This window comes from Equus asinus, chromosome 8 (assembly GCF_041296235.1).
Source record: "Equus asinus isolate D_3611 breed Donkey chromosome 8, EquAss-T2T_v2, whole genome shotgun sequence".
Lineage (NCBI taxonomy): Eukaryota > Metazoa > Chordata > Mammalia > Perissodactyla > Equidae > Equus > Equus asinus.
In genome coordinates, this window is record NC_091797.1 from 23,363,785 (window position 1) to 23,379,494 (window position 15,710).

A 15,710-nucleotide genomic window follows, 5' to 3' on the forward strand; every position below is an offset into this window, starting at 1 on the left:
TCTGTGCCTGTTTGCTCATCCATAACAGGAGGGCAGTACTTACTGGTACTCATGTCATGAAGTCATTGTGATCACTAAATAAGGTGCTTCAAATAATACTTGGCACAGAGTAAGTACTGCATAAGCTTTAGCTCTTAGTATAAAATATTTTTCCCTATTAGAAAGATATACATGTTCATTATGGAAAAAGAACAACCTTCCAAATGGTAAAAAGAAAAAATCACTTATGATTGCATCATCCAAATAAATCAGTATTATTTTTGTATATTTCTTCCCAAGAGGTTTTTCTACACAGATTTGTACATGGTGATGACCAGATCTTATATACAATGTTGCATCCTACTTTTTGTCACTTGACATATCCCCATGTTACTTATTGTAAACATAACATTCCGTTAGGAGGAACACAGCATAATTTATTCAGCCATCCTACTGTGGACCTTGAGATTAGTTTTTATTTTTCTCCAAGATTAGTTTTGATTTTTCTCTGTATACTGTGTGGGCATCTTTATGCATAAAAGCCTTTTATGCATTTAGGATTACTTCCTTGGGCTAGTGGATATTTTTGGAGGTTTTGATACATATTGCCAATTGCTTTTCCAAAGAGGATATACCAAGCTACACTTGGGCAGTTGTGTTGGAGCTGTACGGGTGTAGGGGGTGGGGGGTAATTTGTTCAACGCTTCTTTTAAATTATTTAAGGTCTGCCCTCAGACTTATGTAAATTTTTATGAAATTTACATAACTCACATATAGAAAAGTGTATAACTGGTGAGTGAGCAGCTGGATGCATTTTCATGAAGTCGGCACTCCCATGTCACCAACACCTGCATCACATTACAGAGCATTCCTAGTCCCCCCGCCACCCCAGGCTCTCCTGTGCCACCTCCGGTCACTCCCCACAAGGGTAACCAGGATTCTGACTTCTAACCCAGAAGGTTTTTCCACCTCTTTTTGAGCTTTATATGCATTGATCATGTGGTAAGCATTTTGTGTCTGGCTTCTTTCGTTCGACATCTGAGAGAGTTCTCTGAGTTGTGTGTAGCAATAGCTAGTCCATCTCCTTGCTGAGGAGCATTCCAGTGGGTGGATGGACCACAGCATCTCTATCCATTTCCCTGTTGATGGACATCTGGGTGTCTTCCAGGTTTGGCGCTATCAGAGTGCTGCTGTGAACATTCTAGTGCATGTTCCCTGGTGAGCACATGCGTGCTTTTCTGTTGGGCATATACTTAGGAATGGAGTTGCTGGCTCATGGGATATATGTATTTTCTGCTTCCTGCTCCAATTTTTAAAGGATTACCTGGAAGGCAGAAAAATCCCCAGGACAGTTTGGGCCCCACAAGCAATTGAAGGGACCTGCCTCAGCTAAGAGTAGTTTGAGGGGCACCACATAAAGATCGTGCCCCTCTGAAGCCTCCTGTCTGCGGCTGTCGTGGAAATGGAGTTGGGCCCTGGGTCCTGGCCCTCCTGCTCCAACTGGCATGTGGCTTCTGACCCTGGCCCTGTGCCTCTCATGGCCACTCAGTGTCCTCACCCAGGATCATCAACTGGCCTGACAACCATTGCACTGAGCAGGGCAGGGCTTGGGCCAGACTCCAGATGCAGCTAGGGGGACCCCACCTTTGGACGTGATTGGAAGCACGTCGGGCCCCTCACAAACCCTTTGTTGTAAAAGAATTACACAAGTAGCACATATTCATGTCCTAAGAGCTAAGTGCTTCGAAAGTAGAATGAGAAACTCTAAAAACTCCTCCCCTTTCCACTTCACTGCCCCTTCCCTACCTCCCTGGAGGTAACCACTGCACACAGTTTGGGATGTTGGGGGAGCCCAGAATGGTGGATAAAGAATGGGGGCTCTGAACCAGGCTGCCTCATTCAAATCTCCGTTCTGCCACTTATCATCTGTGTAATCTTGGGCAAGTTATTTTACCTCTCTGTGCCTCAGTTTCTCCCTGAAAATTAGGGGCAATAATAGTAGTCACCTCATAGGGTTGTTGTGAAGAATACATGAGTCAATATTTGAAAAGCACATAGGCCAGCCCTGACTCGTGGCAAGCATTCAAAGGGGCATTCGGATCCTTCTAGTCTTTTCTACACATTTGCCCATTTCCTGCCTAAATGGGCTTGGGCCGTATGTTTTATTCTGCAGTTTGCTTTTTCCACTTGATGCTCTGTCTTTGAAATCTTCTTTCTTATATCTGAGACTTTCCTGTTCTGGGGTCCTCTTTCTCCTTGCCTTTCCTGCATGGAGTCCACTGATTTGCTCCCTGTCTTCCCCCTCCCTCTGTCCACATCCTCCCTCAGGGGAGGTTCTGACCAGCCTGCTTACACTGAGGTGTAGATGACTGATGAGGGAGGCCCCCACAGGCGGTCTGAAACCAGCTCTGGCCCTGACCAGGGGAGCGCAGTTTCGGAGGGGAGATCGGTGTCGGCCTGGTATCAACTGCCCAGGGGCCTGCTAGGGCATTCTGCTTCCCCACGGTCTCCCTCCAACATCATGGTGTGGCAGGTGCCGTTATTGGCTCCATTTTATCCAGGAAGAAACCAAGGCACAGAGAGGTTAAGTGGCTTTCCCAGTCACCCAGCCAGTGTGGGCAGAGCAGGGGCTTCAAAGCCACACCTGTTAGACAGCGAAGCTTATTTTGGTCACAACTATACTAGAACCGGACCCAGCTTAGCGCAGAGGTAGAGCCGGGTGGGAGGTTCTGGGTGGACAGAGTGGGAGGGGACTTGTGGGTTCTGAGGGTGCAGATGGAGGCAGCTCTCGCTGCCTCAGCTGACACTTCAGCCCCTACCGTGTTTGCCATGCGACTGGACAGGGGCGGGAATTCTCTGGGGCGTCAGACCCCTGGTCCCCTCAGGACGAGGGTGTTACCTGGGGATGGGGGCAGGGGAGAAGTCTCTCCAGGGTAACACCCTAGCCCAGGGTCTGCACGGAGTGGGCACTGAGGCTCCTAGCATTGCTGAATACATGTATGGTGGACCCTTTCCAGGCCTGGGGGTCTGGAGGTCAGATGGTGGGGAGGGGTCCGGGGGCCTTTTGGTTCCCCGTGTCCCTCCTCTCAGTTCTTCCTGACCAGGCTGTGCACTGGGGGAGGCTGTGCGTGGCCCCTCAGGCTTTGAGGGTGAGCAGGTGTGCCGGGGGGCGTGGGGGGTGTCTGTGGTTAGCATGCCCAGGGTCTCTCCTCCACCACCCCATCCACCCTCAGATCCCCTCATGTCCCTCCCTTAAGCCCACACCCATCCCGCCCAGGCCAGCTCAGAGCAACCCAGGCTGGGGGCCAGGGGAGGAGGCTGGGACGCAGTGGGAAGAAGCGGCCCTGTGAGGGGGGTGACAGCTTTGACAACGGGGGTGGGGGCAGGAAAGCCTCACTCTGCTCAGTCACCAAGGCTACTGACACTCTGATGCACAGACACCTTGCTGTTCACAATTCTCCAATATCCTCTCCCGGGAGGCTCACCCAGACAGGTGGTGGGCGGGGACACCTGTGTCCATTTCACAAAGGAGCAAACTGAGGCTGGTGCAGCCATTGAGGCTGAAGAGGGCCCAGCCCAGGCTCTCCTTGCGCAGGGCCAGCTCCAGTCTAGCCCAGGACGGGCCCCAGCCCTCTGTTGGAGAACAAGGGGCTCCTTCTTCTCAAGCCCTCCCCGGGCTGCCTGGCACTGCCAGGCCCGATGACCACCCCCTCCCTCCAGGGGCCAATTTGAAGTGAGATTGTTCCCGAGGGGGCAGGCTCCCCAGCGCCGTGTGTGTGAGTGCGTTTGGGATGCAGCTGCGAGGGGACTGGGCTGGGCTGGGCTGGGGTTGGAGCCCTGAGGTCTGTAGGGCTGCAGTGGGTGGGCAGAGACAGGCTACCTTCTGTCAGAGCAGGGAGAGGGGCGGAGGTGCAGCTGTGTCCCTGATACAGGGCGGAGAAGGGTGGAGAAGGGGGCGTCTGCTCCTTTCTCCTCGGGACTGTCCTGTTGTGAGCTGGGTTGAGAGACCCCTGGGGCTGAGGCGGCCTCTCCGCTAATTCCTGGCCTGGGGGTCAGAGAAGGGAGGACAGATGGGGAGGGAAGGGTCACCCAGTTCTCAAACCTCCGGGCGGATGGTGCTGTCCCACTTGGTAGGGAAGCAGCTGTGGTGCTAGAGGGAGCGGTGGTGGCTTGGGCTCCACTCCTGGCCCTGCATCCACCAGACACGCCACCTGAGACAAGCTCCTTCCCAGCTCTGCACAGAGACGGTGGTCTCCAGAACCCCCCAGCATGGGCTGGGGAGCCAGGCTGCCTGGGATTGGGTCCCAGCTCTGTCCCCACCTTTTAACCTCCTGGTGCCTCTGTTTCTCCTTATCTGTAATAGGAGGATAATAACCAAAACTGCCGAGTGGGGCTGTTCTAGGTTAAAGTGCTTGGAACAGTGCCCAGTACACAGTAAACGCTCGAATAGATGCAAATTGTTATTATTTCCATGATCCACTGATTTTCACTGAGTATCTGCCGGTACCTTCCGCTAATGCTGACTTAGGCCGATGTCTGGCATCAGGCAGTACATGTCAACCTGTGCTGCTTTCCTCAGAGGTCTGGGTCTCATTCTTAGGACCTGGGTGCAGCTCTGGCCTCTGGTCTACACCGCGGCTGACCCTGCCAGTCTTGTGCTTATCCTTACTCACCCTCTCAGTCTACCAAGTACCACGGACTGTGCAAGACACGTTATTTTCATTTAACGCTCTCACCGATCTTCTGAAGTAGAAACTGTTTATAGATGAGGAAACGGAGGCTCTGAGAGGTTAAGTGACTTGCCTAAGGTCACACGGCAAAGAAGTGGCAGAGCTGGGATTCAAGCCCGTGTCTGCCCCGATTGATAGTGCTTGCTCAACCGGAAGTCATACTGCCTCTTGCAATGTCCCCGAGATGGGACCTCCAGCCCCTGCCAGGACCTTTATGGAGTCCTGGCACCCCCGGCTGCCCTTCACCGCTCAGAGAGCCGGCGCATCCTAGCTAGGAGGGGCCTTAGAAGTCACCCGCTCCAACAATTTCATTTTGTGCCTGGGGAGATGGAGGCTCAGAGAGGGGAAGGGATGTGCTCAGGGTCACTCAGCAAGCTAGGGACAGAGTGGGCCCAGCTCCAGGACTCATCCTGTCCTGTCCTCCCTCCTTCCAGACTAGGCCTGGGGGCCTTAGTCCCCCTGTCCCACAGAGACCTATCAGAGATTAGGGCTGACTTGCTGGGTTGAGGGTGGCCTTCCCTGGGCCCTGGCAGGCCCGGGTGCCCTGAAGTGGCCCTCCCTGAGCAGGTTATAATGGCCTGGGGACTTGCCATTCTCATTCAGTGGACTGTAGACTCCACAGGCTCAGGCATACAGTGGCTTGCTGCTGTCTCACCAGGGCCGGTTCCTAAATGGTAAACATTCCCTGCGTACATTCATAGAGCATCAGCCGTGTCCCAGGCCCTGGGCTAGAGGCTGAAGACACAGCGTGGACAAGGCAGACGAAATGCCTACCCTTAGGGGAGTTTGCATTCCTAGTGAGGAAGAGATAGACAATGAGTGAAATAACTAGGCAAAAATGCATGATATGTAAGATGGTGATAAGTGACATGCAGAAGCATAAAAGAGGGAAGGGGCGTATGGAGTGGGGGGCCATTTTGCAATTTTAAATTGGGAGTCGTAGAAGGTCTCTGGAAGAAGGGGACACTTGAGCCTTGGAGAAAGTGAAGGAATGAGCTATGGTGCTATCTGGGGTAGGGTATCCCAGGCAGAGGGAAAAGCAGATGCAAAGGCCCTGAGGTAGGAGTGTGCCTGGTGTGTTTGAGGATTCGGGTGTGGGTGGAACAAGGGAGAGAGCAGGAGGAGACGGAGTCAGAGGGGACAGATTAGAGAGGGCCTTATATGGAAAGGACTCCGACTTTTACTCTGAGTGAAGGGGAAGCCATGGAGAGTTCTGAGCAGAGGGATGGACAGGATCAGACTTAGGTTTGGACAGGATCCCTCTAATTACTGAGTTACGAGGAGAATGTTGTGAGGCAAGGCATCAGGAGCTCCTTCAGCAATCCAGAGGAGGCCTGGTAGAGGCTGGGCCCACGCTGGTGGCAGCAAGGTGATGGCACAGGAGGATGCACCTGAGGTCAGATCTGACAGGATCACCACGTGGTGCGAGAGGAAGAGAGGAGCCCAGGGTGACTCCAAGCCTTTGGGGCCGACCAACTGCAATGGATGGAGGAGAGGGAGTCTCCGTTTCTGGCCCAGGAACAGGAAACTTGGATTCAAGTCTCAGCTCTCTCACCCACTTGCTTGATGACCTTGGGCAATTCCCTTCCCCTCTCTGGGCCTCAGTGTTTTCTGCTCCATGCTGGGCGTGATGCCCCTCGTCCTGGCCCCTCCCCAAGACCCAGTGCTTTGAAGAGGACACATGCCTCACAGATCTGTCCCCCGTCCACAGGGAGCCAGCTCCGGCAGCCGCCATGGCGTCGCGCATCGGGCTGCGCATGCAGCTCATGCGGGAGCAGGCGCAGCAGGAGGAGCAGCGGGAGCGCATGCAGCAGCAGGCCGTCATGCATTACATGCAGCAGCAGCAGCAACAGCAGCAGCAGCAGCTGGGGGGACCACCTACCCCGGCCATCAACACGCCTGTCCACTTCCAGTCTCCGCCACCGGTGCCCGGGGAGGTGCTGAAGGTAGGGCCTGCTCCAGCCTGTCCCCCTGCCCCGCCCTGCTCCCAGGACCCCCTAGAGCCCTTGTCTTCTCCCCCACCCAGGTGCAGTCCTACCTGGAGAACCCCACCTCCTACCACCTGCAGCAGTCCCGGGACCAGAAGGTGCGGGAGTACCTGTCCGAGACCTACGGGAACAAGTTCGCTGCGCACATCAGCCCGGCCCAGGGCTCCCCGAAGCCCCTGCCCGCCGCCTCCCCAGGGGTGCGGCCAGGCCACGTGCTGTCCTCCTCCGCTGGCAACAGCGCCCCCAACAGCCCTATGGCCATGCTGCACATTGGCTCCAACCCCGAGAGGGAGGTGAGTGCCGCTGGCCAGGGGCTGCCACCAGCAGAGCCAGGGCCAGTTGTATGCTGCTGGGACAGCCAGTCTGATGGCGGAGGCGAGGTGCTGCCCTTGGGATCATAGTCTGACAGGAGACACAGCCCTGCCCTCAGGGAGCCCAGTCTGAGGGGGGACACGGCTTTGTCCTCAGGGAGCCCAGTCTGAGGGGAGACACAGTCCTGCCCTCAGGGGGTCCCAGTCTAATGGGAGACACGGCCCCGCTCTCAGGGAGTCCCAGTCTGAGGGAGGAGACACTGCCCTGTCCTCAGGGAGCCCTGGTCTCACAGGAGAAACATCATCCCTACTTTCGATAGCTCTGCTAGAGAGAAACAGGAGACTCATACAGGAAAGCCCCACACACTGCAAAGCTGTGTCCACACAGAAGGCACATAAAGCCACCTCCCTGGGCACCTTGGCTCCTTGGGAAGAGCTCCGGCCTGGGGCTTCGGGCCTGTGGGACCTAGACAGCCCATCCTCTCTCTGGGTCTATTTCCTTCTCCCCCGATGAGCAGGTCGGGTGAGGTGGGCTCTAAGATCCCTTCAGGTCAGTGCCTGTCCCTGTGCCTCTTCCCCTTGTCCTTTTCCCGGTGGGCCCTCCCCAGACCACTTTTCTCTCTTTCAGTTTGATGTCATCGACAACATTATGTGTCTGGACAATGTCCTGGGCTTCATCAATCCTGAAACTCAGATGCCCAACACGGTACTGCTGGCCAGGGTGGGGTGGGTGGGTCAGAGGGAGGGGACAGAGGTCCTACAGTGGCTCTGAGCCTGGAGAGAGACGGGTCCTCACCTGGGCAGAGCTGGCATCTCACTGCAGAAATGAAAGTCGCCTCCATCAAATCATGTGGCGAGGGCCCAGGGCCAAGCAGAATCATGGATCCGGAGAGATGTTCCTCAGCCTGCGCGCATGATAGGGCTTCAGGGGCACAGGTGGCTGGGCAGTCGGGGAAGGCTTCCTGGATGGGGCTGGGGTAGGAGGCTCTGCTGCTGGGCCTCAGCGCAGGGCAGGCGGAAGAGCATTCCTGGCAGGGAGCAGCATGGCCACAGGAAGGCCTGGAGCTGATGAGTTCCTTTGGGATCTGGGGCTCTCCTCCTCTACCCAGCCCAGGGCCCAGTGGGCACAGGCCTGTGTCCCTCACTCCCTGGGGCGAGTGATATGGGGCTGGCTTAGTCTCCTCCCTCTGGCAGCTTCCTGGAAGCGTGAATGCTCTCTGGGCCTACTGGGCAGAGATGAGGTGGCTGGTGGGAAGGAGCCAGGCTTGGAATCAAGAGGCCGGGCTTCTGGCTTTGGTTATGACCCTGGGAAGTCCCTCAACCATTCTAAGCCCCAGTTTTCTCAGCTGCAAAAATGGGGATTTGCCTTCTACCCACAGGATTATGGGAAGATTAGATAAGGCGAGAAATTGTGGGCAAGCAAGCATTGTGCAAGGGTGACAGGTATTTACATTGAGCAGGTGGAATTGTGGGTGCCCCCTCCCCTTTTTTGGAGGTCTAGAACCTCAGCTGCTCACTTCTGCCCCTTGGGCCTGAGCCTGTTATCCTAAGCTCGGCCCCCACCCATGCCACCAATGGGAAGTTCCCAGTTCTTGTGGTGGGAAGGCAAGGAATCAATCCTCAATCCCCACTGCCCTGGTGACATTGCTCAGTGGCCCCCAGGAGCTGGCAAGGGCCAGTTGAGCCTGAAACCTGTCAATGGCGAGGGCTGGGAAGGGAGAGAGGGCGCGGGCGGGCACGAGTGTTTGGTCCTTTTTGTGGCTTCCGTGTACCCTGTAAGATGCCTGTGAACCATGTAGGGGTCTGGGCCTGTGACTGCCTCTGTGTGTTTCTGTGGCAGGAGCTGGGGAGATCTTTCCAGAGTTCAAATCTGTCCTTGGTTAAACCCCCACTGGCTGCTCATCGCAAAATCCCAGGGTCTTTGCAAGTTGAACCGGGCACTGCAGGAGCCAGCGCTCCTCCTGCCCTGCCCGCTTCACCCTGCGCTTCTGCAGCTTGAGCTGCTTGTGCCTGCCACGCTCTGCGCAGCCGCCTTCTTGCTCGGCCATCTGCCCTGCCTGTGCCCTTCCTCGCATCTTTGCCAGGAATTAATTCAAGTTCCACGCCCTCTGGAAACCTTCCAGAAACTCTAAAATAGATTAGGTGCCCCTCCCCTGGGCTCCCAGGCCTAGGGTGTAATCCTCCCAGCGCACTATCACTGGTCTGATCGCCCTCTCGGTGCTTCCAGCCCCTCTAGGCTGGTTGTTCCCTGAGGGCAGGGGCTGCACCTTATTCAACTCTGGACTCTGCAGGCTTTCAGGTGGAATTGCTGGGGGAAGAGGCCCAGGGTGAATTTGACATCCCTGGTGCTGGCTGCAGACCCCTTAATGCTGACACTGCCGCCCAGGAGGCACCAGTACAGCTTCCCCGCCGGGGATCTCTGGGAACAGCTGTTCCTGGGACGATGGGCCCTGGGGAGGGCCCCTCACAGAGAGAAGGCTGCTCACTGCATTCCTCTCCCCACCTCACCCCACAGCTGCCCCTGTCCAGCAGCCACCTGAACGTATACAGTGGTGACCCCCAGGTCACAGCCTCCCTGGTGGGCGTCACCAGCAGCTCCTGCCCCGCGGACCTGACCCAGAAGCGAGAGCTTACAGGTACCATCTCCCTGCCTCCCTGCGGCCCCGGCTTCCCTCCTCCTCCTCTGCCTCCTCTGCCTCCCTCCCAGCTCCTCTCTCCTTCTTCCCTGGCCTCCAGATGCTGAGAGCAGGGCCCTGGCCAAGGAGCGGCAGAAGAAAGACAATCACAACCTGAGTGAGTCCCACCAGCCCCCTCGCCCTGCCTCGCCCTGCCTCCCTCTCTCCTGGACCCTGCCCTGCACAGGTTCTAGGAAGGCTTGCTACCCAGCCTTACTTAGATCCTCCCACTCCTGTGGCTCAGCCCTGCTGTCTTTCCACCAGCCCTCTTTAGGAGGGGGTGGGAGAGGGGGCTCCAGGGAAGAGATAGTCATGAAATCCCCAGGCCTCAGAGGGAATGAGTTTATCAGATTGTTTTCTTAGGGCGTGGAACCTGGGAGCCCCTGGGGAGGAACTCTGGGCAGCGGGAGGAGTCCTGCCCCAGGCAGCTGTGCTGTGCTAACAGCCTGACCAGGGCCCCTGAACTGCGTCTGGCCTGCGCCCTGGCCCCCTCACCCCTGTAGAAATCCCAACTTGTTGGTCACGTTGGTCACCCATTACTTCCCAGAAGGGCTGGGGCGCCTTCCTTGGGCTGGGGCCTTCTCCCCAGGTGGGGCCCCCATCCCTCTAAATGCACCCTCCGCAATCTGTTCACTGCAGTTGAAAGGAGGCGGAGGTTCAACATCAACGACCGCATCAAGGAGTTAGGAATGCTGATCCCCAAGGCCAACGACCTGTGAGCGGGTTTCTAGGGGGAAGGGCAGGGGCTGGGCGGGTAGCAGCTGACAGGTATTATCTGTACCCAGCCCCTGAGCTCGGGCCAGTGGGGAGGGACAGGAAGAGAATCCCTTGATTGCAGCCTTCTAGGAGTTATTGCCTATTGCCAAATCAGGAAAGCTCAAGACAGAGGAGCAGATGTCCTGGAAGTGGGGCTGGGGCTGGGGGGCTTCCTGGAGGAGGAGTCACGTGAGTCCTTGGACTGGTGTAGAGGTGGTCCGAGGGTAGAAGCAGTGAGAGGCAAGGGCAGGCGTGGGTTTGGCGGCAGGCATGGAAGGCCTGGGGAAGGAGGCTGCTCCGAATTGCTTGGTTCCCTGGTATTAGTGAGGTGGGCTGTGGCAATGAGGTCACCTGGGAGGGCCTGGTCTCTGCAGATGGAGATCAGCCTCCTCCATAAATAGGGGATGGCCAGGGCTGCGGTTTGTGGGCAAAGCTGGGATGGACAACACAGGCTTCTGAAACTAGAGCAGGGTGTGACCTCCACCCACTGAGCTCAAGGCAAATACCTGGCCGCTCCTCTGAGCGTGCACCTCTGATTCTGCGCTGCCTGCAGGGACGTGCGCTGGAACAAGGGCACCATCCTCAAGGCCTCTGTTGATTACATCCGGCGGATGCAGAAGGACCTGCAGAAGTCCCGGGAGCTTGAGAACCACTCTCGGCGCCTGGAGATGACCAACAAGCAGCTCTGGCTCCGCATCCAGGTCTGGCCCCTGCAATTGGACTTCTTGGGTAGCTCTAACCCCTGACCCCTGGCCTGGCTCCTGACCCCAGGGGCAATGCTTACACTCTGAAGTTGGGGACATGGGAATGACGCCCATGAGGAAGGAGGCTGTGTCAGTCAGGATGTCATAGTTTGGTAACAAACAGTCCCTGGCCCCTTTAGGCAACAGATATCAGCTGTAGGTACTGTCCTGTGAGATGCTCACTCTGGGACCCAGGCTGATAGACAGGCACATCTAGATCTGGCTCCTAAAGCCATGTATCACTCTTAAGTGACCTGTGTCGCTTCTGCACACATTTCCTTCATCAATGCAAGTACATATCTACACCTAACCTCAAGTGGGGCAGGAAAGTGCTGACCCCCATGTGTGGGAGGCAGAGAGCTGGGACTGTTTGGTGGATGGTGCTAAGAATCATCACGGGGGCCAACTAAAGAGTGAAGGCTTGGGGGAGTCAATTACCTGGAGCGCGGGTTCTCGTCCTGGCTCTGTGTGGATGGCCTCTGTCCTCTTTGGGCCCAAGCCTGATCATCTACACCAAGGGCGATTGGACTGAAGCTTTTCAACTTTTCTATTTCTCATAGGAGATAATACAATTTACATTACAATCCAGCACACATGGCCATACTCAAAGTGAAAAATCAAAGTTTCATGAAAGAACCCTCATCCTTAATAGATGCAATGCATTCTGATAATTTCTATCCTAGTCTAGTCTAGGCAAGTCTATTTCAATTAAAAAAAAGAGAGAGAGAGCTGGTCAAGACTCACCGCAGTGGTTTTACAACCCACTAATGAGTTGCGACTTGTAGTTTGAAAAAACACTGGTCTAGACTCGAGAGCTACCCTATGCTTCCTTCCAGCTAAGACAGTTTTTGGTCTTGGGTGCCACACGGGAGGGGCCCAGGCTCAAGTGGGGGTCCAGGGGGGCAGCTGGTGCACATGGGTGTGTGCCCCCAGCCCTCTGTCTGCCCTACCCACAGGAGCTGGAGATGCAGGCTCGAGTGCATGGCCTCCCCACCACCTCTCCATCGGGCATGAACATGGCCGAGCTGGCCCAGCAGGTGGTGAAGCAGGAGCTGCCCAGCGAGGAGGGCCCAGGGGAGGCCCTGCTGTTGGGGGCCGAGGTCCCCGACCCTGAGCCACTGCCGGCTCTGCCCCCCCAGGCCCCGCTGCCCCCACCAGCCCAGCCACCCCAGCCACCGTCCTCATTCCACCACCTGGACTTCAGCCACAGCCTGAGCTTTGGGGACGGGGGCGATGAAGGGCCCCCAGGCTACCCCGAACCTCTGGGGCCAGAGCATGGCTCCCTGTTCCCCAACCTGTCCAAGAAGGATCTGGACCTCATGCTCCTGGATGACTCACTGCTTCCACTGGCCTCTGACCCCCTGTTCTCCACCATGTCCCCTGAGGCCTCCAAGGCCAGCAGCCGCCGGAGCAGCTTCAGCATGGAGGAGGGCGATGTGCTGTGACCCTGGCTATCTCCACGTCGGGGAACAGGGGCAGGCCTGGGGGCTGGGAGGGCAGGGCCACCTCCCTCCCACCCTTCAGGCTGCACTTGTGTGTGAAGTAGCCACCTGCCCTGCCTCACTCCTCCCCGCCGGCCCCCTGTTTGGACTTAGTGCCTGCTTGGCAGCCCGTGGGGTCAGGAGAAGCCCCCCACCCGGCTCAGTACTCCCCAGGGGCAGCCCTCTGGATGGGCTGGGCAGGAACAGGCCTTCAACCCAGCTCCCAGAGGTGAAATCAGGCGGAGAAGGGAGGGGACAGGGTGTGCTAGAGGTGAGAAGAGGCCCTGGGAGGGTTCTGTCTTCTGAGCCTGACCCCCCCACCCCCCACCGATGAAGGAGGACATGTTGGAGCAGGGGGTTCAGAAAGCTCCTTCTCCGAGGCAGCGACTGGTCCCGGGGGTGCCCAGGCCTGCCTTGCTGGACTCAGATGGCAACAAGCCCATCCTCCGGCCTCGCACTCCCCCCTCATACAGGTGGGGCACTCCCACCCCCCTTTGGTGCTAACAGCTCTCCACCAGGCGGTGTGAGGGTAGGGGGTGGCCGGAAGAGGGGGCACTGGGTTCAGGTTAGAGTGTGGGGTGCCTGCTGGAAGAGCAGCTCCCCTCCAGGATCCCCACTTTGTGCCTTTAGTAAACACTGTGCTTTGTACCCGCTTGTCCTGTCTCTTTGGAGTGGGTCTGGGGCTGACAGACAATAAGGGAGGATTCAAGCCAGCGGGCTCCTTTCTGGAATCAGAGTTTGAATGCCCCCGATGGGGGTCAGGGTAGGGGGATACAGAGAGGAGGAAACAAGCCCTTCACCTGGTTTCCCCCGCCTCCCCAGCCCTGCCATGGGAAGCTGGAGAAGTGGCCTGACTTAGGGGGCTTGGGTGCTGACAGGGGCATTGTCCCTCCTCAGGGCCACAAGATGGCACTGCAGCCACGCCGGTCTCACACCTCCAGCTGTGGCTTGAGACGCTGGGCCCGATGACGTGGGGTACCCGATTGCTCATAAACCAAGTTACTGTTCTTAGCTGCTGCTTTTGGACACCGTTGGCCCAGGTCAGCCCTGGCCGGGGGTGGGGTGCATATTTCTCCTGTTCCCTGCCCCCAGTTCTAGCAACAACCTCTCCAGATTCTTCCCTCTCCCTAGGGGGGCTGAGACCATGCTGGAGAAGGTGGAGCTGCATGCTCTGTGGAGGCAAGGGCAGCAGTCTGCTCTCTTACTTAGTGTCTCCAGCAGGACAGGCTCCCTTGTGACTGAGAGGTTGCGCGCTTCCATGGATTCGGGGAGAGAGGGACCTGCATGAACTAGCTGGGGAGGAGGCAGGAGCACAGGATGCAGGATGCCAGGGATGCGGGTTCTACTCCCCGCTCCTCCGGGCTGTCCCGCGGTGAGGCCACTTTCCTCTGGGCTTCGTTCCTCCACTGCACAGTAGTTCCGAGGGCCTCTGCTCCAAGATCCTGGGATTGTATGACCTCATCCAGGATGGGGATATGGGCTTGGGGCAGTGAGTGGAAGCTTCGTGAGCCCCAGCTGCCTGGGGGGCGAGGGTCTTTTGGGGCTTTACGTAGTTCTCCCTCGACTCCCAGAGACCGAAATGGCTTCCCCCTCCTGGGGCCCTGAGAGGCCAAGGGGCCTAATTAAAAAAATAAAGAAATCCTAGGATGAAAATGGCTAAGAGGGCAATTTCCTCTGTGCAGAATGGGAGATCAAATCAGCGTTGGAGCAATTAACGCATGAGGGGAGAGAAGGAAAGGGGGCCGGGCGCGTGGGCGCTGATGGAGGCTGGGCTGGCGGAGGCTGCGGGATTATCTCAAGGTCAGATGAAGCTGTGATGACCTTGGGCAGTTTGAGCCAGCTGGCACCTCCTTCCAGCTCCAGGCCCCACCCCACTGCCTGGGACCTGCCTGGGGCAAGCCCTGGTCTCTGGCTGGGAGATACCTGATGGGTCCAACCTAGGGCTGTGGTGGCACGGGAGGGGGTGGGGGTCAGTCAGGCCATTGAGAACTCTCTCCTACCCCATTTGTTCTTCTCTTTCATCCTGGGGACTCAGTGGAGTGGAGAGCTGCCCACTTGCTTCCTCACGCAGCCCCTCAAGACCACCACATCACCCCCGTCCACCAGCCTGCTGGCCTCCTTCCCCCTGGGTTCCTTCAGCCTGGCCACCACCTGCAGCTCGGGAAGCAGCTTGGATGGCCCATTGGGCGGGACTGAGGGTGTCAGTGGGGTTCCACCCACCAGAGGGTGCCACAGGGCCGGGAGCCGGCAGCTGGTCGGGGTCGGGGAGTCGCAGCTTAATTGTGCCTTCCAAGTTCTGCCTGGGGACCCTGCTGTCCTACCAGGTTGGTTAAGGCAGGCACAGGTACGACCTCCAGCATTTCAACAAGCTACAGAAAGTGTGAGTGTCTGAGACTGGTCTGCATGCCCATTAGTTAGCTTGTGGCTGGAATGGGGTGGGGCCGACAGCTTCCGACTGGTGGTTATGAGCATCTCATTAAAGAAGAAGGGAGTGCATTCTTCATCTGTGCTCTTTATTTGCTAGACAACACCTTTCCAGACATCAGGTCCATGAGGGAAAAGTTATTTTTAAAAAGGTAGAGTGGGTAGGCTGGGCTGGTGAGAAAGCAGAGATGGACCTGTCCAACCCCCTCATTTCACTGAGGAAGCCCCCAAGGCTTTGAGAACAAGCAAAGGTGTGAAAAGGGAGTGGGCTCTGGGATAGGGGTCCAAGCTAGGTGGGGGGAGGATAAGCAGCTGTAGCTCCAGTGGGTGCCACGTGGGGCCCCAAAGCAGGAGCCAGAGTGCTCGGAGTGAGGATCTGCCATCCTCAGCTCCACTCCCTCTGTCTGTCTCTCCCCACCTGCTTCCAGCTTCTCGCCTCTTTGCACCTTGAGGCAGTTGGGATCCGAGGCCCACAGAGTAAGGTAGACACATTCACCGGTGTGTACACACAGGAAGATGGCTTCCCACCCCTGCTTTCCGGGGCACATTTCCCCTTCTGCTTGTTTGGACAGAAGACCAAGAGTGGACTGTGGGCCCTGCTGAGGCCAGGCCGGGGGTGGCAC

At 57.2% G+C, this 15,710-nt stretch overlaps 1 protein-coding gene across 3 annotated transcripts in view; it reads left to right on the forward strand.

Annotated features, from left to right (window-relative positions):
* The window catches only part of TFEB (transcription factor EB), a 45,218-nt gene extending 31,907 nt beyond the window's left edge, over positions 1-13,311 (forward strand). For all 3 annotated transcript variants that reach the window (XM_044776661.2, XM_014830948.3, XM_070514960.1), the window contains exons 2-9: positions 6,421-6,655; positions 6,736-6,990; positions 7,637-7,714; positions 9,524-9,644; positions 9,745-9,801; positions 10,323-10,398; positions 10,993-11,140; positions 12,139-13,311. In XM_044776661.2, coding sequence (XP_044632596.1) covers positions 6,443-6,655; positions 6,736-6,990; positions 7,637-7,714; positions 9,524-9,644; positions 9,745-9,801; positions 10,323-10,398; positions 10,993-11,140; positions 12,139-12,627 — 1,437 coding nt within the window. In that variant the 5' untranslated portion in view covers positions 6,421-6,442 and the 3' untranslated portion in view covers positions 12,628-13,311. The remainder of the gene's footprint in view (positions 1-6,420; positions 6,656-6,735; positions 6,991-7,636; positions 7,715-9,523; positions 9,645-9,744; positions 9,802-10,322; positions 10,399-10,992; positions 11,141-12,138) is intronic.
* Positions 13,312-15,710: the final 2,399 nt, after the last annotated feature.